General features: G+C 36.8%; 1 protein-coding gene across 4 annotated transcripts; it reads right to left on the bottom strand.

Moving 5' to 3' along the window:
* Positions 1-3,073: 3,073 nt before the first annotated feature.
* On the bottom strand, positions 3,074-16,180 carry wnt11 (wingless-type MMTV integration site family, member 11). Of its 4 annotated transcripts, none has more exons than XM_051911339.1 (7): positions 15,982-16,180; positions 14,994-15,102; positions 14,288-14,501; positions 12,623-12,849; positions 11,098-11,378; positions 9,595-9,887; positions 3,074-4,361 (listed from the first exon to the last, which is right to left on the bottom strand). In XM_051911339.1, exons 3-7 carry the CDS (start codon positions 14,368-14,370, stop codon positions 4,187-4,189), a joined length of 1,059 nt encoding a protein of 352 aa, XP_051767299.1. In that variant the 5' UTR covers positions 14,371-14,501; positions 14,994-15,102; positions 15,982-16,180; the 3' UTR covers positions 3,074-4,186. The 4 variants fall into 4 exon arrangements, with proteins under 4 accessions (XP_051767299.1, XP_051767298.1, XP_051767300.1 ...); XM_051911338.1 differs by having other exon boundaries at positions 14,288-14,498; XM_051911340.1 differs by lacking the exon at positions 14,994-15,102.
* Positions 16,181-27,593: the final 11,413 nt, after the last annotated feature.

Here is a 27,593-nt window from a genome sequence, read left to right as displayed (position 1 = left end):
AGAACTAGCTGTGGGTGCTGAAGTACCCCTTCCATCTGCACAAGATGGCTATTTCCTCTTCTTTCACTACCTGCCCCAACAAACAGACCCACTTAGACATAGACATCCAATGCCAGCTCAATATTATGACTGACTTTGTTCATGCTAACTAAATATGTTTATTTTGATTGGGCATGTGAACTTATAGTGGAAGATAAAGTCTGTTTGCAAATTTTTGCCCTGATTTGCAGTCTGGATGAGTCAACACTAGTTGCTGAAAATCAGATCCATTCTGGAGATACTGGGCAGTTGGTGTTGACATTTTTACAGAAAATCATGTAGATTATAATGGGCAAAGACTCCATTTTTTTCGCTTCAGAATATGATTCCAACCAGTCAGAGGATATCAAACACATTTGGGGCCAGAATTACTAAACAAGGCAAATTAGCATGAGAGCACAATTCCAAAAAGCGGAGTGGAAGGTTCTGCTTATTATCTACTTACAACGTGCAAATTAAAGAACACAGATGCAGCCAGATAATTTCCATAATGACCAACGCAACTTACCAAGATTAGCGCAAATTAGCGTCTGGTTTATGTCTGGTTTACATGCTTTTGTTCGGTGGTAAATAATGGCGCAAATACCAGTAAATTGACTAGCGCAAACCTTAGTAAATCATTTTGCATGATTCATTTAAATACTCTCCTCCTATAAATTTTGCGTCTGAAAGGGAAACTACAACAAATGCATATGCAATAAGGTCAGCCACAAAAATTATTGTACATGGCTTTTCAGCGCTATTTTTTCACTGTCTTTAGTAAATCCTAACATTAGTATTTTTAACAGTAAAAGAGTGTTTACATTGGCACAAGCTGTTTGCCTTGATATTTTGAGCTGATTTAAAGCTGCAGTCCATAACTTTTTTGGTCAAAAATGATCCAAAATCAATTTTTGAGCAAGTACACTAGCCAGTGTTCAAAACTATTCCCTTACCTTAGCCAGATTCACAACTGCAAGCGTGTAATAATGTTTTATAATAAAATTGGTACTGGTGGGTTTTGCGGTAAATTTGAGCATGCAGCCTTTCGTCTTTGCGTCATTACTTCACGTCTGTAAACAGAAAGGAAGGAGTCCCTGCTAGTAGACTATGCATATAGGATGTAAAGTATAACAGTAATAATAATTTGCATGGTTTGACGTGATCCGAGCTAAGCGATCGTTAGATTTAAATAATCACCATTGGCAGCGCGATTTATTGTAATACCCTTTTTCTCAGTTGGTCAGAACAAAAGTGGCAGACATGTTACTTACTTGTTCAGATGACATTTTCCGGTGAAAATTCTTATTTTTGGTCATACTTCCAAGACACAGAATCTGTGATTCTGAAGAGCATCCACATCGATGTGGTGACTGAAACATTACATTCATCCGCGCTGAGGAGCTGTGCCGACGCACAACGCACGTAAAGATGAAAATTCTGCAAATAATTGCAATTGCAGGTTTCAAACAGAGATGGCGACAGAGGCAAAACTTATGGACAGCAGCTTTAAGAAAAGATTGTTTTTTAACAAGGTACATGTTTCTGCGTAAGTTTGTTGTATTCGGAAGGACTTGAAAATCTGCTAGTATGTCAACATTCCTCAGTCGTTTAGTATATGATGCCCAGTTTTTCTCTATAACCATTTACAGAGTCGGCAAGTGTATGATGCCTAGTGTTTTAGAAATCTGTTCAGACTTGAAAAGTTGTGTGTATTCCAGCCTTACTTGGTATGTAAAGTGATCAACAACAGTGAGTTTTATTTTAATGTGCCATTTAGCGAAATTTGAAAAAGATACAGCCAAAATGTTGTTTCCCAGTGGACTTTTTGTGAGTGGAGCTCGTGATTTTCATGTTCATTATATAAAGAAGTTTATCTGAGGTTGTTTTTAAAGTCAAATCTACAAAACCAGTTTTAAGAAAAACTGTAGCATAGACTCATCAATCGAAAACACTAATCTGCATTGAAAGTCTGGTTCAACACTGATAGGGAGAACAGGAAGTAATGAGCTTGCTGCTACTATCTGCAATTGTGTTTGGGTTGTAATTGACTTGAAATGTGATGTACGAGCACGTTGCTTCCTTCTCAGTGGTCCCACTTTACAAATGATTTTCTGTTACAGGATTTTCCTCGGCATGTATGAAAACACCAGCGTTGTTCTTGGCCAGAGAGCAGTCTCGGCATGAAAAACCCATATGAGTCCATGACAACAGCTTGGCTAGCTAACAAGGCAGAACTGTTCTGTATACGAACTGTGCACTTTCATCATTAAAATCCTCTCAAAATCGTGCTAATCACCCCCACACTGATTTCTTGACTACCGCAAACAAACGAAACACTGTAAAACTTCCAAAGTTTAACCGGCCTCCCTGGCTGGTGTTGTGTCACATTGTCTGCTTTCCTGGCCGAGTTAGCACTCTTACAATCTCGGTCAACATGGAGAACATGTGCTTGCCTGGTGGTGCTCATGACCTCAAAGTGTTAAAACAGAGCTAAAGCCAAGAGGCTTGTCTTAATGCTAACCCCTTGAAAATCCCTTTCCGCTCTGGTCATACCATGAGAAGCAATTTGAAAGTAATAAGGAATTGAGCCTGAATTGTTTTCATGTAACGTTTCGCTCCATCTACGTCATCTTCTCTGTTGTTGTAAAACCTGAATAAAACAACAGTCCTACAGACCCCTGAGTAATGGACAATTAAACGCTGGAAAGAGTTGAGCTCATTGTGCCAAGCACCGAGCTATTGCTAGCGCTAGCACGTTGCTATTTATTAGGCTATGGTGTCCAAACAAACACTTCCCCAGGGTTTTTGAGTTTGAGAGACCTGTTCTTGTGTGCTTTTAATCTGAACAATAACAAGTATAAGATGATTTATTGAAATGTCATACCTAATTGTGGTAAATTGTTATTTGCTCAAGACAAGGAACTTAAATTAATGACAACTATGTTAAAACTTTGGATATACCGATCAAGATATAATTAGCCAGTGTGGTTTTGTTTTTGCAGTCAATCTTGCTCAACATGTCATGAAAGAAAAAAAAAGGGACTCTTAGAGGTTTACATGGTAAAGATTTTTAATTAGTTTATAAATATTTCTTTTTTTTTTTTAATTCAGCATACAAAAATGACAGTATGTACATCCACAGATAAGTGGTTCACGAAGGCCGTAATGGGTGACCCACATACTCTGTTCACATGCTCAGAGAGGTTTGGCATTTGAATGTCAGCATTTTTTTATGTTGGGTAAAAATATAACAAGGCACAACACATATAGTCCAATGTCCTTGCTGATATACATGGAATAAATATATTTATTCTCCCTCTAGAATTGAAGTAACCAACCAACAGATGGAAGCCATTGCAAAGTCCCTCATCCAAGAGCCGCATTTGAAGTTCCCTTTGCATGTTCAGCACTTTCTTTATCTTGTCAGTCTATTAAACAGTCTTAACTGGTGAAAGTAAAGTACCATCTGAGTTTTGAGGCCTGAATCCCTTAGAACTTGGAATGTGGAATCCTCTGGAACGTCAAGCAATTTTGAAGGTTCTAAGAAGAGTGCTTAAAATCAATGCCTTGCCAAAAATAGGTAAAATGTACCTTTAAAAAAAATAAAAAAGGGACCCAGGTACTGTGTAAGAAAATAGACTTAAAATCTGGATAAAGGAGCATATGCTTTTACGTTTAAAAAAAAACAGAGGAAAAATCCTCTTGAGGACGGTGAGCTGGGTGTTGTTGTTTTTTTTTTTTTTTTTAACAAAAACCATGTTCATTTGTGCAGTAAAAAAATAAAGTCCAGCTTCTGAGTTGATATTTCTTTATAAAAGTTCATAAAGCCAAAAATAAACCATGTCTTCTCAAAAGCATACAAGCTGGAAAAGCATAAGACAAAAGTAAGCCTTGTTGGTAACATGCTTTGGTTATCTGTGGCCAAGTAAGTCAGGTAGACAAAGGTTATGCTCCACACCCAGGCTGAATATATCTAGAAGAGAATCAAGTCTTGACATTTTCAGCTCGTTCAACCACCATGTCTGGGAATTCGAATGAGAAGTCAGTCCAGTTGTGTTACAATGAGTAGAGCGCATTCCAGATCTCCTTTAGATTAGTTTAGCTGAGAATAGGTACGTGTGACCGGGGGTCAGCACAATTATCATAGCCGACCACAGAGATGGACTCATTTGCACACGTATTTCTCCACAGTCCTCTCGCACTTCTTGCACGTGACGTAGCAGCACCAGTGGTATTTGCAGTGGCAGCGCTCCACCACTCTCTCTGAATAAGGGTTGTAGCCTCTGCCACAGCACATCAGATCACAGCTGTCACTGCCGCTTGAGGTCTTATTGCACTGCCTGCAGAACAAACGGACAAAAAGAAATTTATTGTACAGACTGTATCACTATTAAAATCTGAAATATTATAAAAAGTAAGGATATGGGGGAAAAAAATCAGTTTATAAACTAGACTAATTAATGAGTTGACAACAGCTAGTTGACTAATCAGTCATAAGGAATCCCAATATAACTGCTCTGATTGGATGAATTTCTTAGGAGATTTTTACATAATACTTTAGGGCTATTTTTAACATTATCTTAAAAATGCAATGCTTTCAGTGAAACAAAGCACACACATATTTGGAAGAAATATACACTTTTATAGAAATATCTATAGAAATATTTTCCATATTTTTCTATCATTTATCACTAATTTCTTTTTATTAAAGTCCATTTGAATTATTTGACTTTTTTTTTATCAAGACTTCATACTGACAAATTATATTTTTATAGAAAAATCTACAGAAATATTTTCTATATTTTTGTATGATCACTTTTTATATTTTTGATTAAATAGTATTTTTATTATAGTTTTTCATAAAATATATTTTTAAAATTATATAAAGTTTATTATATAAGTGATATAATATATATTATAGTTTTTCATAAAATCTTTATATATATATATATATATGTTAATTTTTAATCATTTGACTACTTTTTTAATCAACACACTTCAGTATTGAGGAATATAAATATATATTTTTTACTAAAAAATATTTTCTATTTTTCTATTTTCACACTTTCTATTTTTGTCATTTACTATATTATATATAAAATTATAGAAATATTTAAAATTATTTTCTATATTTATCTATATTCTTTTTTAAATTTGTAAAATATAAAACAGCCAATTTGTATCACTGATTAAAAAATGATCAATACATTTTGTAAAAAATATAAAGTTTATATAAAGTTTATCATATAAGTGATAAAATATATATTATAATATAAATTTATATATAATATATGTAAGTTCATTTTTAATTATTTGACTGTTTTTATTAACACTTCAATACTGAGGAATATAAATATATATTTTTATTTAGAAATATTTTCTATATTTTGTATGATCACTTTTTATATTTCTGATAATTTTTATTAGTTTTTCATAAAATCTTTATATAAGTGCTAATATATATATATATATATATAAAGGTTAATTTTGACTATTTTTTATCGACGCACTTGTATTGAGGAATATAAATATATCTGGAAATCTGGAAAAAAGAACTGGAAATATTTTCTATTTTCACAGTTTATATTTTTATCATTTATTATATTATAAATACAGTTATAGAAATATTTACAGAATTATTTTCTATATTTATCTATTATCTTTTTTAAATTTGTAAAATACAAAACGAATTTGTATCATTGATTAAAAAATGATTAATACTTTTTGAACTAAATATTGAACGAAAACCCACATACACACACACACACACAAAACTTAGATAAATGTACTAACTGACTAGTCAGTTGTTGGACAACTAACTCCAAATCCAGGAACATGACTTCAAAAATACATTTACACAAATAGACGACCAAACATCTCTCTGTGACCATGAGAGCCATTACTAAACATAAGCGTCTTTTTAAACCAAGGTAAACATTTAGCTCAGCCACATATTAAACCAACAGCACTAAAACTTCTTATAGCTCATTTAAGAGCCAGTTTATTCGTACCCAGGGAACATTTTCTTCTCTTGTATTTAAGACTAGCAGGAGTGGATCCTGCAGACGCCCTCATGTACTGAAGCCTGGTGCATCTTGAGCAATGAATAGCCCTGTCATAAATCACGCTCTATACACTAGGGGTCGGCCTGTGTGTAGCCCTCTCCATGTAAGTGCATTGTTTTATAATTGTATGGTGTTAATGCTCAGGGTGCTGAGAGACAGACAGAGGGGATGGCTACTATGAGAAGGAGAGAGAAGTGAAGAATGCTGTTATTTAGAACTAAAGTAAAAGTCTCTCCCACGTCAATGCTGAAAGGGCAGAAAGGCAGGCAAATATGCTTTAGGACTCAATGAGTAGCATATGTTCAAATGCTGACCTGCACCAACGTGGAGTCAAAAGTCAAAAAGTTTATAATTCATGAAGAGTATGAGACCTTAAAAAAAAAGAAGAAAAAAAAAAGCCTAAATGTAGTACATTTTGCTCCCAAACTCCTAATGTTCTTAAAGCGATCTGGTTTTACCATCAGTTTTACAATTTCACAGCTGTGAGCACAACTTTAAATTTTACCCTAAAGTGAAAACACATTTTAAAACACGTCTTTTAAACAGCACTCAGAGATTGTTTCTTGTTTCTTTAGCGATACCGATCATCTCTAAGCCTCTGGGATGTTGTTCTGTCTGAACTTCTAATGTGCCAATTTCATTAATCACAGTCTTGTGGCCCACAAAGCAGCATGGGGAACATGGAAAGCAATGTAATTATAGATGAGACAGACGAGATACGCTTGTCATTTGGTCTCTACTCATCTCTCATCGCCAAATCAGATTAGAGAACCCATATCTTCAGGTCTAGTTAGGGTAACACTTATGGCTCATTATCTTAAGACCTTCCAAATCACAAAGCGAGGATGTGCAATGATAGCAGCTTCCTGACAGCTTCCTGACTTCATGGGTGAATCTCACATTTCCCCCCAAAATCTAATAAAAAAGAAAAATACATTTTATTAACAATTGTTTTATATATATATATATATATATATATATATATATAGGTATTATGCTAACTGACCTTCTGTAGAACTGACAGCAAAACAAAATTAAATGTGAGGACAGCAGATGTTCTAGTCACATGTTTTAGAGACAGGTATGGGTGATGGGTTAAACAGAGGAGCTGAACCCTCTACATACCAGAGACCACCATGGAAACAACATGTGTGACATACACAGTTCCCTGTTGACGTTCTCTATTGATTACAAAACACACCAGTGTCTTGTGACCAAGTGCAAAGTACTAAATATATGAACAGAGCGCATGTGAGTGGGCTTATCAGGACTAAGGGTGAGGATGCATACTGTGTGTTGAGTGCACCTGACATAAAGCATGTCTCTAAGTTATCTGTGCACTGACCTATAATACCTATAAAAGCCTAAACGGACACAATCTTCAACTGAAAATACTGAGTTATAAAACATATAGTTCTGACTCTAAATTCTGACTGGATGATCCACATTCAAAGACATTGTGATATAACTAACACCGAAGTTCATCTATGGCAAATTTACTCAGTGGCCATCTTGGTGACATCCAGGCAGACATTATTATGTGAACATTATTTCAAATCAGCAATAAAATTAAATGTTTCTTCTGTAGCTCAAATCACAAAAAAAAAAAACTCTATAGAATAAATAATAAATGAGTAAAATAAGATTAATAATATGTAACTATTATTACTATACATTAGTTGGCAAATTCCAATCGGAAATGAGCATCTCTATTCCCTTCACTAACAGGCCCTTTGTGAAGGGATTCAGTTGTTCACTTTAGTTTGGAACGCCCCTGCAAATGCCGTCCCCTTCCCAAAGTGCCCTTCAAGCATGCAAAATGCTGTTTGGAATTCGCAGTGTCTTTTATTTTTGTTGCTGCCATTTTTGGAGGTGTTTTTGAAGATGCAAGGCAAGACTTGATTTTGTCAATCAGGAATTGTGGGTTGCTATAGCTGTGATCTCATGTTTACACCTGGTATTAAGATGCGTTTTGTTTGATCGGATCACAATCACAAGCAGACGAGGGAGACACATTCCTGTTTACACATGGAGATTTAATCCGTCTCTTTTGTCCACTTTCGGCCACTTCTGTCCTGATTTCTTCGAGGGGAGGGTCTATGGGTGGGTAAATGTATGGGCCTTTTTAGATCTTTCGATCTAATGTGCAAAATAAGCTTACACAATTTACATATGAACGCACCAAAGATGATTGAAAGACGCACAGAGAGCATCAGCTTTCGTTTCTGCTCTGACAGCTGCAAGACCAAGCCGTTTTAGAAATCAGGAATGGTGAGAGAACATTGTGTTTGGTACGTTTTTTGTCTTTAAACAAAACTTGAGTCTTCAGCCGACAAAGTTTAAATCCTGTCTGGCTAGTGCGCTTCCCATAATGTTTACACATTAGATCAGTCTTTTGTGGTTGTTCAAACGCATTCGACCACATGAGTGTTTCCACTACTAAAGCAATCCGGTCAAATGCGTTTTCGACTTCTTCTGGAAGTGGTTGAAAGTGGACAAGCTCAAAACGTTTTACACCCCATTTACACCTGTATTTAGCGTCATCCACTTGTGATCCGATCATCCAAAATGCATCTTAATACCAGGTGTAAACAGGGCCTGAGTGACAGGTTGTCCCACCCTCGTGCCAGTAAACACATCATCAGAGAAGAGAAGAGATGTCGTTGCAAGAGGGAGGGGAAGTTATTTTGATTATGAGGTCACATGAATTTAAAAATAAGAATTGTCAATTTCATGGTGACTTTATGACTGTGGATTGCACACAGTTGCTTAAAAATCATGTCATATGAACCAAAAGTTTCATGTATCTTAGCCAAAAACAACATTACAGAGCACATTTAGACACAAACATAACAAAAGCAAGGAAGCTGAGGTTATTCCATTCTTACCTAAATCTACACCTGAGTCTCCACTGATAAAGCAATAGGAAATAAGCAGGAAGAATTAATTGTCGTGCTAATCTGTGTGTGCAGTGCTGGTATCTGAGAGCTCTTAGCTCTGTGAATAGCTGCATTACTCACAGACTGACTCTGATAACAGTAAAGAGGACACAGGCACTTTTAACATGTCAAAGACACGTGTGTGTACACACACAGACTGATCCCCTCTGCTTTATCAGGGCTTTTCACAACAAAATGGTGCCACCAGAGAAGGAAGAGAAGAGACAGTAAAAGAGGGAAAAAATAAACCTTATGAAGTGACACACTAAATGGTTGCATCACATCTAATGACTTGAGCATTGTGCTTAAAAACAAGTTAAAATAGTTTTGTGGAAAGTGTGGAATAGTTTGCTTATCTGTTAAAAAGTAAGTTCAAATTGATTCTAGTATTGTCAGCTGTTTCTGGACTTGATATGTTTAAGATATGTTTTAATGATCAATCATTGCCGCCACATACTGAAGTACTTGTGTCCATTCCAACTAAAATGGGTGATAAATAAAATGGAATATTTAATAATAATGAAAAAATAATAATAAAAAAAATCTCAAAATGAATTAGTTAGTCTCACCTGTCCTGAGTACCAAAAGAGCCCATCTTGTCATTCCTCATGCAATAGTCTGGTGAACTCTGCAGATAAACCAGCTCATTCTCTCGGACCGGCCGGATGTCGATGTCTTTGGGGACGAGTTGCTTGCGTGTGCCCATGGGCCGATGGACGACCTTAGTGGCTGACAAGTACTTGGTCTTCAGGTCCATAGCGATGTCCTTCAGGTCCTGTAAGCCTCTCCAACAGGTCCGAATGGAGCAGGATCCAGAAACACCATGGCATTTGCACTTCATGACCAGAGCGTCTCGCAAAGCCTGCGCAGAGGGGAAAAAGTGGGATGGATTCAGATGAAGTCAATAGTGAAATGACATTAAGACAATCTACACAGGGAATGTAACATATTAGTGAATTTGGACAGCTTTTCCGCATTATGCATGCCATCATATACACATTGTGTCCCAAATAAAGAAAAAAAAAACTACTTTGAAAACAGATCATACTCAAACAAAATACAAAAAAACCCATTTTAATTAAGAACGTGGTTTGAATCAGGTTTATAATTCGAATCAGATTCCTTTCCCGATTGCCTGTCAGATTAGAGGTGCGGTCACATTAGCAGCATTTCAGGGAAATTTCGCAGGCAAAAAAGATTGATTGTCAATAGTGTAGCTCACGAGAACAGCTCACACAGAAGTGACTGTCAAACCAAGCAGCTTTCTGGCAGCCAACGTGGCAAAATCGCGTGACCAACTTAAACATGAGCGAAATCGCGTGGGAAACTTTTCTCCCTCATGTCTGGATTTCACCTGTGAAATTTCACCAAGCAACAATACATGAGAACGCACCTTAAAGGGTTAGTTCACCCAAAAATGAAATTTCTGTTATTAATTACTCACCCTCATGTCGTTCCACAATCGTAAGACCATTGTTCATCTTCAGAACACAAATATTTTTGATAAAATCCAAGAGGTTTCTGATCCCCTATAGAAACAATGTAATTACTACATTCAAGGTCCAGAAAGGTAGTAAAGACATTGTTAAAATAATCAACGTGACTACAGTGGTTCAACTTTAATGTTATGAAGTGACAAGAACACTTTTTGTGCGTTGCACTGTGTCTACAATGTAAACAGCATAGGAGAATGACAGGGGAGAGAAAAAATTGTTGAATAAAGTCATTATTTTTGTTTTGTTTTCGCGCACAAAAAGTATTGTCGTCACTTCATAACATAATGTTGAATCACTGTAGTCATGTGAACTATTTTAACAATGTCTTTACTACCTTTCTGGACCTTAAATGTAGTAATTACCTTGCTTTCTATGGGAATCAGAAACCTCTCAGATTCCATCAAAAATATTTTAATTTGTGTTCTAAAGATGAAAGAAGGTCTTACGGGTGTGGAACGACATGAAGGTGAGTAATTAATGACAGAAATTTCATTTTTGGGTGAACTAACCCTTTAAGCCTTGTGGCTTTTGCAGTGAATCATTGACTCCACATGGTTTCTGTGAGGTACCGCTTACCTGTCTGCCCACTTCGCTATTATGAAGATGCATCAGCTTGTTGGCATGTGAGCCAGACTTCTTCTTCATCTTCATGGGGGCATCAGAAAACTTGGAGCCCATGAGGAGACCATAATGCAGGTTATCAGCACAGCCGCCCCACCTGTACCCAGGCTCGGGTATTTCCCCTGGAATTGGACCACACGAGCACAACCTCAGATCTCCGGAGGTGCACGCCCGTGCTATAGTGTGACTTATAGCAGCTGCAGAGAGGGCGTATACAAATGCAGACTCCCTCGTTCCTGAAAGATGGGGGGGGGGGGAACAAACAAAAACAGATTAAAATGAGTTGCTTGTATTAAAAAAACATGAATTCTGAGTTCTCAACACTGACTTTTTTCCCTTATAGAAAAGCAAAGCAACATGAGAAACCCGTCAGAATTCAGTATGAAAGGATAATGGCTGAGATTACGGAATCACAGTGCACATATGTCATGACAAGATAATAGGTGTAGAAACAGGAGAGGCTCAACTTGACCCCATACAAGGTACATCAAAGACCATCTCCTTAGCGGTGCACTTATGAGAAGCAGGAGCGCTTTAACTCTTGACAAATGCAAACGGTCTGCGGGGAACTTCAACAAGATTTAGTTTGACCATCTCCGGCATTTGGATCATGCTAAAAGCTCTTAATAAATAAATAGGGAGGACGATTAAACCACCCGTCAAAGCGTAGCATGCATGTGTCAGCACCGTGTAGAAATTCAAGACGTGACACCGCAACATTAATCCATGGAAAAGCAATCAAAAACACTAAGTGGACAACACGATATCCCTTTCGTGACTATTTTATTTAATTGATTTCATATTTCTTTAATTTGTTGACAGCTGAAAATCACATCTGTGCTGCAGGGGTCGGACACAGGGTAAAACTGTAGGATTTAAAAGACTGTGAAACTAGCAAAAAAAGGCAATTCTCTGTCCATTACTGACTAACTCGCTCAATAGCATCTCTCATTGAATAGAATGGATCCTATTGTTAGTCCTCACAGTAAACGCTGCTCCTCCGTGAAGCCTCACATCAAACGAAGTGTAAGAAAGAAGAGCGACGCGCAAGAATTCTGTGGGTCGGGAGGTTTCCGGGTGAGCAGGGGTACGATTTCTTTTATCATGCAGCGAGGCACTTAGGCCGAATTGCAGCATTTAACTGGCATAGTCTGCGTTACCCGGAGCGAGAATGTTTAAAGATCACCGTAGGCTGCTTTTTAAACCATTGCCCTCATAAAGTTTTCCCTCAACAATTAGATGGGTTCCTCAGACCTATTAAGGCCTGAATGGAAACCACACTTGGGTATAAAGAGAGGTGTGTGGTCACTTAAGTTGCCTTAAAGGAACTGGCAATAGACGGACAGTGGCCCTTACGCAAATTTAGGGCTTACTGTGTCTAAACAGAACATCTGTGGATAGATTTCAGAAACGCTTCACACAAAATAGGCTTGAATTGGAAATAAACCCTCTGTGGACTTGATTTTATTCTGTAACTCACCTCGTTCCAGGTCCGGGAGGAATTTTTGAGCTTCAATAGAGGAACAGTTCCAGCGCATGTCTGAGAAGGTCTTTTGGCAGACCTTTTTAACCTCCCGTGCTGCTTGGATGATAGTTTGCATGAGTTCCAGGTTACTCCTACAGAGCTGAGCCTGAGAGGAGACGAGGCCTGGCAACATCTTGCAGTGCTGGGTCTTGTTGATGTGTTGTGTGGTCTGTGATAGTGCCCTAGATGAGGAAAAGCATGTTTCAGTGAACATTGGATGTCTGTAAACTGTATACGTTGATTTGAATGTCTTTTGAGGTGAAGATGTTTAATCAAATTTTATATTACAAGTTAAACAGAAAAGTGATTAAAATGTTTGGTGGTGTGAAAAGTGATCAAAATATTTGTGGCAAGTCTTGAGTTTAAAGTGACGGGATGAAGCAAAGTCAAATAAACATGGTTAAAGCCAACTCTAAAATATTAAGAGTAACATCAACGGTTTAAATACGTTTGCAAAAGCATTCTCGCACGCACTTGAGCTGCGGGCTAAAATTGTTCAGTGTCTCGCTCGCAAAGGCATGCAAACAACAACCCATTCCCAGAGATAATCAATCAAGATTACACCAAAATGGAAGAAGATTATTTCTGCATCACTTGGAAGCAAGAAAGGAACCAAAAAGCAATTGCCAATGGAAAAAATTTTGTTTATTCGCAAGATGACTTGGCCATTGTTTAAAGTTTAGTGAATGTACCATGTTAAAGCTGCTGTCAGACAATGGCAGAAGAATTTTTGCAAGGTTAAGCCACAGTAGAAATCGTAAATCATAGATTTTATCTTAGATATGATCTAATAGGTTGAAAGTTTTCAGTTACAAGAAATTATAGCAAAACTTCTGACGCAAAAATAATGAAAGATAAACAATATTAATTTCGGTACGACTGTAAGTGAAACCTGTTGAATTCAAGTGTTGGTTTCATGATTCCCGTTCTCTTTTACTAAAACACACACATGTATTACTATTCGTGAGAACCAACTAATGCCCGCTCTACCTTTGCCTGTTTCAGATTAGGGGCCGCCACTTTATGTTCCATGATATGCTGTGACTGACAGACCCCTGTCTTAACCTCCGCACACACACACACACACACACACACACACACACACACACACACACACACACACACACACACACACACCCTCCGTCTTTGTTATCCAGGGAACACAGGTGTTTATGGTGGCATCTGTTTTGCATTTCTTGCCATGCAAGATCAAGACTTTGGAAACCTCAACCAGCATCTTGTGCATGCAAAATGGCCTCTTCACATCCCAATTTCTCTACCATCATGTTTTCCATTCCAATGCATCAACAACAGTACGGTTATGTGAATACAAAACATTCTGCAGAAATTACCAGGAAATTAGTGTTAAACTGGATTTACTTTTGATTAAATAGAATTAAGATCAAATTCTGTGATCAAAAACCTGATATTTTTCTAATTAAAAGCCATTATTCTACTGCCAAGAAAAGATCTTTTCCCAGGTTCCAAAATTCATTTTTTTCTTTAAGTTGCACAAAGTTTGACAAACCAATCAGCTTGAAAAAAAAACAAACAAAAAAAACATCTTGAATGCTTTTTAAACAGTTTCAGTATATATACAGAGAGAAAAGAGCAACTCACAGCCATTTGATTCCTGTGCACTGCTGAGACAGGAGCAGGAATGTGAGAAGACAGAGCGGGAGAGAAGGGAAGATTCGCTTCATGCTGTACAATAAGATCCAGCTCGATCAGAAGACACTGATGCAGGTGCTCGCTGACCCCACTGCTTCTTGACACAGTTATAATTAAAAGCCAAAAGCCATGGCACTTATTCCTTCTTTCTGTCCCTCTCCTGCTTGGAAAAAAATAAGAAATAAAAATAAGATTCAGATTACATTGATCACATCCATCTGATGGTTAAGCAGTGCACTTGACATACTTTAAAGAATTTTTAAAACATAAAAAATAGCCTGTACACACTGCTTTCCAATTGCTCAAAATAGTAATTTTGTATTTTAAGGCTGTATTGTTATTATAGTATTCTATAACATTACTGTATTACTCTTGTTGTGAGGATTTAAAAATAACATTTTAAATAAATATTTTTAGTTTTGTAAGAAGCAGTTAAGAAAACACTGGAAAAAGCTAATTACAAAATGATTCCAAAGCAAAACTTATTTTTAATAGTACGTTCCAATTTTTCAGTGTTTTTAAAATTGCAAAGTGTAATATTCTAATACTCTGCATGCAAAGTTCTGAAATATAGGTGTGGCAATTTTTGGAATGTTATCAAATGTTTTTAGATTATTCCATTCGCTGGAATAGGAGGGCAATAAACAGATACTACCTCCCAGTGGACATGCTGTCTGGCCTCAGGCATGATGCTTTCACAACATACAGACAGTGATTGTCCAGATTGCAGAGTTGTGTTTTTTTTCCCCCTCCTGGCTATAGACCTACCCAAAAAACTATACATTAAAAGTGCTATTACAATTACAGATGTAGCTAATGTATAAAAATTATAGTACTTGTTATATATTACACTTAAAATAACTTTCTACTATAATTTGTACTCTAATCATTTCTACGGTTTTATGTATTTATTAGTATTTTTTCTCAACAACAAATTTCAAAGTGCAGACTGTAACTTGGACACCGCTTTGATTTACTAACAAATTTAAGTCAGCAATATAACTTTTTTTTATTATTTTTATTTTTAGCGTACTACATTTTAAAGACATTAAAACAAAATGTAATGTAGTTTACATCCTATGCATTATCTATAATCTATATATTATTTGCATGGACATCTATACGCCGTTCAGAGATTTTAATATTTTTCAGAGCTCATATGCAGCCTATATAGTTAAACAAAGATTAAGTTTAACTATATTTGTTTAACTATATAGGCTGTATATGAGCTCTGAAAAATATTGAGATATATAAGACATAGATAACGCCTATCTAAAGATATGAGAGATAAGATTATATTGTAGGCTATGTATAGCCTATAGGCTATAGCCTATGCAAAAGCAATATAACAGCCTCTTGCAGGCTGCGATTTCGATTGATTGCACTTTATCTTTTATCTCCTGTATTTTCACCTTGAGGGGAACCGAAGTAAACTTAAAATGTAATTAGTTCACTCAATATAACCCCTCTGGGTGATCCACAATCTAGGCACTATTGCAGATTATTGCCCTGTCAATTGACTTTAATTTGCTCCAGGGATATTTAAAAACTAAAACATCTTTGTATACAAATGACGCAATCAAGTGTACTAACTTAAGAAGAAACCTTGTGTACAATAAAAGCTAAAGCACTTTCATCCTCACCTTTATCAAACGGAGGCTGACGTCAAAAAAATGCCGATTGTGCAAATAATCCAAAAGTGCGTTTTATTTAAATCCAGCCAAACTTCTCTAGTTAATCCGTTTTTGTGAAGTCCGAATGAGAAAGCATCATGCAAAAGTCCAATGATAAAGAGATGTGTGTTGATCTGCTGTGCAGTGCTGCTCGCGCGCTGGAATCTGCTGGACTGACGGTGCAGACGGAGGTCGAGACTATATGAGCCCGCGCGCCACTTTGATCTCGCGCTGATGTCAGGGGCCATTAGCATAACAAAGTGGTTAAGGTTACCAAGCCAAAGAAAACGTTGAAAATATGATCTTTAACACTCAAGACCTCTCGCTACTTTTGACACGAAATTTTAGATTTTTTTCCTAAGGCTATTTGCATTATGGGTCATTCCTCGAAAAAAGGTGCGTTTTGTGTCCCTCATGAATGTTTGTAAACGACGATTCTAACGATGAAAATCTGACACAAACTTTTATTATATGGTATTGTAGGCAATTATTTTATTGTATTTTATTTTAATTTCCTCTTCTGTTTCCAAATTATTCTTAATTAGCCAAATAATAGCCTATAGTATTTACATTTATTCTCTCTCTGTATAATTTTAGATTAGGTTAGATTAAAAAATACAGTTCATAACTGTGCTTTATTAAAATGATTTACAATACAAAAACTGTTATAATCACATCATCTTTGCAGGATGAAATCCTCAAGCACATAGGTGTGATTTATCATCACTTTATCTTACTATTTTGATGATTTCAAATAGTCCATCATGTCACCATTATTTTGTACAGTAGTGGTTACTGAAAACTGAATATTTGTTGAAATATCACCATTAAATTTCCTTTCTAATAAACCACTCATAATATCATGCCATTGGATAGTATACATTTTAAAAGGCGCCTTATTTTCTGCACTGCAATCCATGAGAAGCAAATTAAGTGAGAAATCATGGGAGCATCCATTTTAGGAAATAAAATCACAGAATTCGCTACAAAGTTGGACATATTGCAATCCTAGTGTTTGCATGGTCCATAAAATTAAGTAGGCTATGCGGCTGTAAGCCAGAGTTTCCACACTCATGCCATTTACAGTGCTGTACACGGCCCATATTGGCCACTCCAAAAACGGCAAAGGCAATTCTCCAAGCACGCTAATAATAATTTCCACGTGATGAATACATCCCGATGCACGTTTCATATTAGCCACTATATGACAATGGTTCTTCTACATTTCACACAATAAATTATTTAACCTTCAGAAATACTCCCAGTAGCCCATTGAAGTCCACATCTGAGCAAAGATATTTCCTAATTTATAATAATGAGCTATTAAATTCTCTTGTTATTTTTGGTCTAACAAGAAGTATAAAAGAGTCCATTAAAGGATTCATTATCATTACAGATTGCTAATAATAAATATAAATGTGTTGAGAAAATATTGTTATAGAATAAAAAATAGGCCACTACGTGTATCCATTTATTACAGATCCCACCACACACAATGGCCAAGTTAATATTTTAGCCATCTAAGGTAACTGTCATTTTAATAGTGTCTACGGTGTAATAAAAGTCAAGATGTTCTCTGGCCATATGCTTCTCTTATTAACCTGGCAATCTGGTCCAAAAACGCCTCCTGCCGTGAATTCCGAAACACTCACAAGATTCCCCTGTAAAACACACCACACAACCCAATTTTCAAATAACGACGCAATTAAAATACAATCATTAAGACTTTTTCCACTGTTAACAGTATCTACTGTTTTATATAAAGCAGGCAATTCCACTGATTTTGTGGTTACGTGTGTAAAAGTAGAGCTGTGAGTATGAATTTGAGACAAACGAGCAAGAAAGAAAAAAAAAAAACAAGAAAAACAAACATCAAAGCTACAGTGCAAAATAAAAAAATAAAAACGCCTATATACTGCATATGAAAAGATTAACATTAAGGGCAAATTACTGTAAAGTGCTTGTGTTACAGCATTACAATAGGTCAATACAGATACTTATGAACAATAAAAAGTCAGCTCAGTTGTTAAATAATGCCCTTTTCCCTACCAAACTACATTTCTGCAAATGTTAGAACAAGGTTTTTCTCTGACGCTCCTCAAAATCAAAAGAAACTGAGTGGATGTTTCTCGCCTATTAAGTTGAATCTAACTTTACAGATCCCATTTGTTCAAGGTTTTGCGTGTGTATGAGTAAATGCCTGGTGCTACTTATTATCTTGAACGGTATTTACTTATGTGCAGTAAATCATGCACTATAACCTTGATTGACCCACTGAATGCCATTCCTTACACGTCTTATTGTATAGGCATTCTGAAGGATGTTAGGAAGAAGCAAATGTCACACAGACTTATATCATTCACTCCAACAAGGCATGCCAGAGGGGCATGATATTGGAAACTGTAGGCACGACTATTTTAGTTTAATTGATTTAAGAAATAATCTAATAAAGTAATCCTTCTCTCACAGCTGAAACCAAAGCAGCAAAGAACAGAAAAGAGGGCAGCGTGTATATATTTAGAGCTAATCTGATACTCTTAAGAGGTACCACCGACAATTGCCGAAGCATGACATTTTCATTCACTGCCAAGCTGCACCGTTTCAGCTCAATATAACGTGAAATGCCCGTGGAGCTCTAATCTCGACCCAAAGCAATGGGAAAGCAAATATATGCGTTGTTTCCCTAAACTCATCTGCCCACAGCAAATTATTTAAATATGCGGGAATGGGAATTAGTCAAGCTGAGAGGGACGTGCCGGAGATAATAGGCTTTGGACATGAATAAAAACCACAGACCTTACATTTCAGAGATTCACTGCATTCTGAACATTGTGGATAGATGGTGGCATCACTAAATAGGTCTTATTTTAATGATAAAACAAACTGTTTTATGATAAGTTAGAAAGTAACCAAAATAGGCATTCACGTCTTTCAGAGAGCTCATTTTCAGGCAGCGTGCTGGAACAATAATAGAAGCGTGTTTATGGAGTCTTACACTCTTTTCATGAGGGATGTGAAAAGCATCTAGTAGCAGTGAGATGTGAATGGGCATGAACTCTTAATATCAGGTCAAACGGGAGTGAAGACTGACCAACAGAGCTGTGAACTCCCTAGAGTGTCTGTTTTTGAGGTTTTAACATGCAGATTCTCAATTCCTCCTCGTACCAGGATCAACACCACAGTCACTTTGATCTTCAAGCCGAGAGTCTTACAGCCTTAGGCTGGTTCATAGAGGGCAAGAAAGCTACTTCGGTTTATATAACTGAAAATATGCATGGGGCAGAAAAATGCATGTGCTTTGAATGAGAAAATGTCTTTTTTTTTTGACATTTCTTGTTTGAAATGTTAACTCGATTTGGTCATTTTAGACATTTTGTGGTGGGTATCCATGTGTGAAGTTTAATGCCGTTACTGAGACTAATGATTTTACGTTTGCATAATGAATCATTTGCGGCAGCTGTGCCAACTGGTCAACGCTATTTATCTTCTATCTGAGACATCATCAGACACATAGCGCCATTTACCCTGACACATATTCAGATCATTCATTCTGAGCTTGTTGAAGGAGTACAGAGACACAGTGCTCCCCGTCCCCTGACGTCTCGGGTCTCTGCCCCGCTAACAGCTGTCTCCTGTCTCAGCGACTGTCAACGGCGCTCAGCTAGAACCGCACGGCTAGATCTGAGCTGCACATCTCAGTAAAGATGTAAAGTTACATGAACAAATAAACTTCTATCCAAGGCAAAAATGCTTTGGATAGAAGTTTATTTGTCATCAACAGTGATGAGGTTTTATTGTTTTTTGATGCTAATTCTATATTAAAACCTGTGATCATCGTTATTCACAGCTTTACTGTAGACATGTATTTCTGCTCAACAACTTTATTCAATATCTGTTTTTTATCTTTTGCTTTGATGTAAGTGCAACAGGATTTAAAAACGAATTGAAATGCTTCTCTTGCTCTACACTGAAAAAAACAATAAGTAAAATTTACTTTATTTTTCTTTTGCAAGTTTTTGCACGCAGATTTTTTAAGTAAATTTCACATATGGAATTAAGTAAAATCTACTTAAGTTAAATACAATTAACAAGGAAAATTAAGTACCTTTAACTTGGCCAGTTAAAGTTTTTTGAGTAATTCTACTTAGTTGAAGTTTACTTTGCAATACTATGTTTTAAGTATATTTTACTCAAACAATATAACACTGAATTAAGCAATGCTTTCAAAGTGTATGCTTTACTTTGAACATCTATGTAAATAATACAGTAGATATGGTGTAGACAGCATACCTACAAAATAGATGTGGTATCCAAACAGAGATCTCAATACTTGGTACACAACACACAATAACAGAAACATTCATTGGATCATTTTTGAGTATGAATGTGTCATGTTGAGTAGAAAATGAACTTCTGATGTTGCAAAACAGCAAGTTACTAAACCTAACAACAAAAGCAACGATGAAACAACGTAAATACAGCTGGAAAACAGTGAAAAATGCAACCTTATTAATTATTCATGGCCCAGTGCATGATGGAAACACCAGTATCAGAAAGTTGAGTAGGTTTTACTTAATAATTTAAAGCTTGTAGAAATTAAAGCGTAAATATCAACATTATAAAATTGAGTACTAATATAGAAATTGCATTTGTTTTTTCTGTAGTATTTACTTCACCACAAAATAATTTTTGATCTTACAAATAACACTGAATTTCTCTCTCTCCCTCTGTGTGTGTGTGTGTGCGTGTGTGTGTGTGTGCGCGCGCATTTTTGTGATTTATGAGGACACAAATTTGTATAATGACATGGCTATTATACTGGTATTATGACATAAACATGAAATATCATGTTCAAATATCATGTAAACATGAAAAATCATTTCATGAGTCCTAATATTTAAAATAGCTTTAAAAGCATACTAAACAATGTTTTATTAAAAATGTAAAAATACAGAATGTTTTCTGTGATGGGTAGGTTTAGGAGTAGGGGTAGTGTAGGGGGAGAGAATATACAGTTTGTACAGTATAAAAACCATTACACCTATGGAATGTCCTCATTTTGATAGCAAAACAAACCTGTTTGTGTGTGCCTATGTATAAACAAAGTAAAAATGTATAATTATATATAGACACAATTATTAAATGTTAATTTATTAACACATGCATATCTATTTTATTATTATATTTCATATTATATAGTCACATATTACATATAATAAATATAGTATAAAATATCAACATTAATGCTAAATAATCTACTGGTAGACAACCACAAATAACAATCAAATAATACAATCAAAATAAAATAAAAAAATGATCAATGATAACTTGTTTCGGTAAGCAATATATACTGACTTTTAGACAAAGTCAAAACTTGTAATAGAAAAATTGAGACATATTGCTCTGCATGAATACATGGTGCCAGCAATGAACAGTTAGAATCGTTACCCGTTTGAGGCGAAACAACTACACATTACAAACAGAACACAGCAACAATGTTGATTTGAAACACTGTTCAGCAGCTCTGTGTCTCCGACAAATACAAAATCCATTTGTTTGAGACACAAGAAAGGCGGCAGCGTCTGTTTGGTGCTGTCTGCTGCTCCGTGATGGAGAGTCTGTCGTTGACTGGCTGTTTAAACTAAGAGGAAATGCATCATTTTGGCTGCAGCACTGTGTCCAACCAGTTTATTTAAGCTAAGGTGGGAGAAGCTTTGTTTTGGCTGTTCTTTTGAAACCTGTTTTAATTAGGCAATCTCATAAAAACAAATCATGATTTAATAGGTTGAACGAAGAGAGACCTGACAAACAGCTTATGTCGGCATGCCAGTATCTTGAGGTTTTGTTTCTATTGCAAGCATGGTGGTGCTAAAGTTCAAATGGCTTGAATGTAAACAAATTACTGTTTAGGGGAACATTTTAGGAAGTTTACATACACTAAACATCAAGAATGAGAACTTAAAAACCGCTCCCCACTTTTTCCCTACAATTAAGATTCCTATGCAGAAACTTGTCAAAATGACTTCATTTCAAATTCCACGCACACTTGTTTTCAGTTCACAAAAAAGCGCAGAACATGCTTTTGTGTCTGGGTGTGTGTGTTCTCAGGTGCTTTTTGCTGTAAAAACACTGGGACAGTCACACTCAGCAGGAGAACCCAGAGAGAAAACGTTCAGCGTCCAATTCAGACTGTTTAGAGAGTTTGGACCTGTTCTTCAGAAAGGGACCATTTGTTTAGGACTGGCCCTCTTTTCCCCTCTTTGAAGGCGATGGCCCCTTTCATGTACCAGATGGGAGGTACTTTCAAAAACACAAGTGACTTGTCTCACTGTATGGGAACATGCACCCGTTTGTTTTATGCTATTGGAGTCTGGTAACATTTGCTACTTCAAAGAAGTCTCTCAGATATGGTTATATGCAAAGTGATTTGGAAAATGACAAAACTTGCTACAAGTGAAGGTAGACCTTTCATGAAAGCAAATTCTATAATCATTAACAAACATGCAGGGAACTCGATGCTCTGTGGCTTGTCACTGCAGTGTTGTAGCTGTGTGGGGTTTGATCTCTCCACTTGTAAATGATAAAATAGGTGGGAAAGACAAGGAAGTGAAGGGGAGGAACAATGAACGCTTGTTCACAAGCCAGCATGAAACATGGAAGGAGAATTAAGCTATGGCTACAAACAGCAGGAGCATGAGAGGCTTCACAGACATTGCCTTGTGTGCATCCATGTTGTCCTGTCCACAGCGTTATTTTTCCCTCAGTACAAGATCAAAGTCTTAACCCATCTGCCAAGGAGAATGCTGGGACAGGCGATACAGATGAGATAAAATCAGCTTCTTTATCGGTCAGAAGAGACACACTTGTGGTAAGAGCATTTTCTGCTTAAAGCAAGATCAAAAGAAGCTGCTCATCAACCAAAGTGGGAGTTATGGAGGTTTATACAGATGAGATATAACCACTGTCATCAGAAATAAGACAGTAGGCGGAATATGCTGTTACTGCATTCCTAGACCAAAGCTAGACCAAAAGCAACTGTGCAACACAAGAGCTAGAGGAATACAGTTGGCTTTAAAGCAATACACAAAAATTGTATTTCACATATGCCTATAAAATAGCTACTCATGTATAGTGCTCATTTCTATTTCAGAAGAAATGGTTAGGAGTATCTATTTTAGACGTTCACACTGTCAGCATTTGGGATTGACAACAGGTGTGACTCTTGTTAGATAGAATCTCTATGTTAGGAATATTGTCTCCAGTTTCTTTACTAAATCCCATCAGAAAATATCCATTTTGTCTGGTATCCAGTCACACGTTTTGTTTGATACCCAATACCAGTTAACAGCAAAAAACCCAAATCTGATACCCAAAATCAATATCATTGCATTTTGTCTGGTATCCAAAACTGTATTAACTAAAAGTCTTCTATCAGCCTGAGAAGTTGACAGAAGAAGTCAGGGAAGAGAAGAAAGCAGGAGACAAAGTGATGTTGATAAAAACGAGCAGGGTTTATTTAATAATCTTATGACCAGCACAAATCCAATAAGTGTTGTTATATCAAACTGCTTCACAACAACATCCCATAAAACCTTGAAATTGAGATGTTCCCTCTTGTCTCTCATTTGTGATCAATCATAAGATTAAACAACAACTGCAAGCATTGAGGAAGAGCAAGGCAAATAAGTTATATAAAATATAATAAAAATGGTATAAATGATTGAAAGATAAATGGTATAAATTATTCATTTATAAATAATATAAATGACAAAACAAAATGAAGAAAATAAAGAAAATGAAAAACAACACAGATGGTTGGTTGTTCTCTTGAAGCTACACACCACACACTGGCTGCGTTCCACTTCACTTTTAGACACGTACTCGCGAACGTCTCTAAGCACTTCCCCTCGGGGGAATCCCTGCCGCCATTTTGAAGTGCGTTCCACTTCGTGAAATGGACGAGAGAAGTTTATATGGAGCGAGTCTACTTCATATTTACTCTTCAGGCAGCTCCATATATCACAATGCAATATGATTGTGACGTCACTGTATATCGCATTTAATTTACCCCACCACAAACAACTCGATGATATATACATTTTTTTTTTTAAATATCTAAAACAACCCAAACACACCTATATACATATAGAATGCTGCATTAAACAGTTTCGTAAGGAAAAAAATGTAAACAATAAATCAACTCCATAGCAGATTCCAAGTGATCAAGGGCTTAGGACGAGCCCACTCAGCCCACTGCACGAGTTCCGCCAGTAGTGTGCACTCGTGCAACGTAAGCAATGACGTACATCTGAGTCAACGAGACTTAGCGAGGGAAGGGCATAAAAAAATGAACTGGAACTCAGCCATAGGCTGCCCTATGGGTGCCAACCACTAACAGACCCAAATATGCAACTCTATTATGGAAATAAACCATCAAAAAAAAAATCTATAAGCGGCTTCTTAAATAAAACAAGCCCAAAGTCACTTATAATAAGCAGACTTGGCAACTCTACTGACAACCGCATTCTGCTGCTGTGTGACCGTGGCCTATTATAAATAGCCTTTTGCCTGATTTGCAGATTTTGTCCTGTATATCTGTTTCTGAAGATTTAGGGAATTTGAACCAAATGAAAGAATGGATTGAGCTGTCTGGGTGGTAAGGGCACAGACTTGGCAAAAGTTTTGGGTCTAGATGAACACTGATCTACTAAGGCGGCAGAGATTAACAGGGCAGAAAGAGGTAACAAGTAGAACAATAGATAAACTGTACAGACACATCTGTTTTTGATCAATAGCCTGCTGTAGGATTAAAGCAAAAAGAAACCAGAGTACCAGGGTCGGTTATAAGAACTATAGACACTCCGATCTAAAAGCAAAGTAGTTGGAGAAAAGGCTGCCAGAGCAGTAACCTAATCACTCCAAATCACAAGGTAATCCTACTTGCCCTCCACTCTTACAGCAGGGCATTATTCATATCGGCAGGCACTCAGACCTCAAACTCTCATAAGCAAATTAATCAGTGACACACATTCCTAATACTCTTGATTTAGAAAGCCAAAAAGCACAGAGTTATTTCAAGAATTCTAATAGGCATATTAATCTGTCAAAGATATGCCCATTTTACTTCCAGAATACTCAGGTTCAGTTAAGAGTAGGGGGGAGAAAGCCGAAACACTAAAACTGCTTAAAAACTCACAGGTTAATCCATGGCATTTAAATACATGAGAGATCTAATGTTAAGGTCTAGATTTACATGCAGAATACATAGAACAAAAGACGAAAAAAAAAATCAAGTGTTTCCGGATCTGACCGACATATTTGACATTGGAATAACTCAAACCAAATGCGTTATTTGTTGGTGGTTCTGAGATTTTGGCTAGGGATTGCCGGCGTGGAAACCTTGAAATAAAATCCTGTTAAGCCTTCTGCCTCTCTCTCAGGAGTATAGTTAAAACCATGCTGCGCATGGACATGATTATGCACCGGCACAGGTCCTACGGCATGGCCCAGTCGTGACTTCCAGCAGGAAACAAGCTCAGGAGTTCAATTAGGGCAATTCTCAGTTTGGCCAGAAGATTAGCAAGCAATGTAATACAATCAAACAGAGAGTGATGAAATGTATAACATACTTTTTAATCGGCCATTTGAAAGAATACATCTGATTTTACAACATATTATACGATTACCGACAAAACTTAACAGACTAAGGAATGAAATATATTTGAAATAAAACAGTTATGACAAAAGCTGATGGTGGGAGAGTCTCTGAGAGCTAAAAGACTGGAGGACTCAGACATAATCCTGTGTGCAAACAGCGCTGCTGGGCTGTCCAGCCGACAGAGGAGACAGATCCGTTTGCTCTGTAGATGAGCAGGGGGAACACGAAGAGATAGTTCTTTCACACCGGGCTGAGCAGACACAATCAGACCCTTGTTCTGAGAGGAGGGAGAGGGCAGCTCTGTTTCGGCCTACAGACAGAGAATACATGAGCCCTCTTCAGTGTGATCAGAGCGGAGGATGCTCCAGATGAACACACAGAGTGAAACAACGTTCAGACTGAGTGCTTTTGGAGGAGAGAGAGAGGAAATGTACTAATCCCAGATAGCAGTTCACAAGAGAAAAGGTATCTTGGCATTTCAGCTGCAGTTAATGGCACCGGGGGTTTTAAGGCTCATGTTATTAGCCCGGAAAAGGCTGACAAAGGAAACAAGAAGTCAGTCCTTAAAGATAGTCTAGATGTTCATTGTTTATAATGAATATTCAAAAAATATTAACTGACAAGGTTTATTCCGTGGCTGGAATAATAATATACAAATTCACCTGACTGATGTTGCAACTCTTGCAAGGGTTTCTAAAGAGATCTAAATGTTGCATATAACTTTGTATTTGAGTACAATGAATATCACAAAGCATTCACAACAATCTGGCCAGAAGATCTCACAAATAATAATTTATTGTTTTGTGGAAAATGGGGAGAAAATCAAAACCACTGTGGTATGCGGAACACACTGGTCGATGATGACGGACAAGGACTTGGCTTGTCAGCACACTATCCAACTCCACATAAAAAAGAAAAAATCCACTGGGAACTGACCAAACAAGCAATTGTTTTTGGGATATATATGTTGCACACCATTTTCTAACCACAATTTCCCAATTAACAGACCCAGGATAAGAGTATGAATGTATCTGTACAAAATTTTTTGATGAAACTGTTGATCCTTAAAACACCATGCATTTGTCTTGATATCAACTTAAGTCACTTAAGCTCTTGGCAGAAACATGGTAGTCCTACCCCAGGAGAGAAAAAGAAAAATACATACATTGTTTGGAACGGTCTTTATTGGTTTCAGAACTGCTACTCTCCTACTTTCTCTTGACTGCTGTGGTCATAGATTCAGTCTGCCACAATAAAGTAATAAACCAGGCCTTGATTGATTTGTAGTTGCAATTACTGTGGCGTTGTCTTGTTAATAGCTTTATTTTCTTGCCTTTCCAACCGCATATACTACCGCTCTCACAAGAAATGACCCTAAAAGGTCAAAGACTCTAGCCCCCAAGGGTGAATCATAGGTCCAAGGTTACATGGAAATGGGAGACTGATTGCTTCTCAACGACATCTCGAAATCCACTCCTGAAAACAATATTCTATGATGGATCTGCAGTCTATGAACCAAAAGGCTAAAGAATGGCTGCAAATCATCGACAGGCTACAGGGGGCCAAAGCTACTTTTTCTAAGAGTTTAGGCTTTTCACAAAGGCATTAAAAAGTGAAGACATTAATCATTAACTACTTTTGACTCAGTGGGAGAGTAGAGGACACTGACAGGAAGTGGTAAACAGAAGGATTCTTCTCCTTAGTTTTGAAAAAAAGAAAGAACTATCAAGGCTATAAAGACTATGAATTAATATGACTAAAGCAATTAAAACAAGGAACTAAATAAATATTTTAACAGACTGCACAACAACCAGTCAATGACATCAACTGTTAACCACCACGATACTGCAACATTAACAACCTTCATTAATGTTGCATCAATGTTACTGGCCAATTAATCAACTGATAAAAAAATAAAATGATT

The sequence above is a fragment of the Ctenopharyngodon idella genome, chromosome 10 (genome assembly GCF_019924925.1).
Source record: "Ctenopharyngodon idella isolate HZGC_01 chromosome 10, HZGC01, whole genome shotgun sequence".
NCBI lineage: Eukaryota > Metazoa > Chordata > Actinopteri > Cypriniformes > Xenocyprididae > Ctenopharyngodon > Ctenopharyngodon idella.
This window is presented reverse-complemented; position numbering and strand designations above follow the sequence as displayed.

What these genes read in the sequence shown, in the direction of transcription:
- wnt11 (XM_051911339.1), bottom strand. Translation starts at nt 14,370, where the DNA reads ATGAAGCGAATCTTCCCTTCTCTCCCGCTCTGTCTTCTCACATTCCTG. An exon ending in CCTCCCGGACCTGGAACGAG is followed by an intron (nt 11,379 to 12,622) that starts GTGAGTTACAGA and finishes CCCATCTTTCAG; the next exon opens with GAACGAGGGAGTCTGCATTT. An exon ending in ATAGCGAAGTGGGCAGACAG is followed by an intron (nt 9,888 to 11,097) that starts GTAAGCGGTACC and finishes CCCTCTGCGCAG; the next exon opens with GCTTTGCGAGACGCTCTGGT.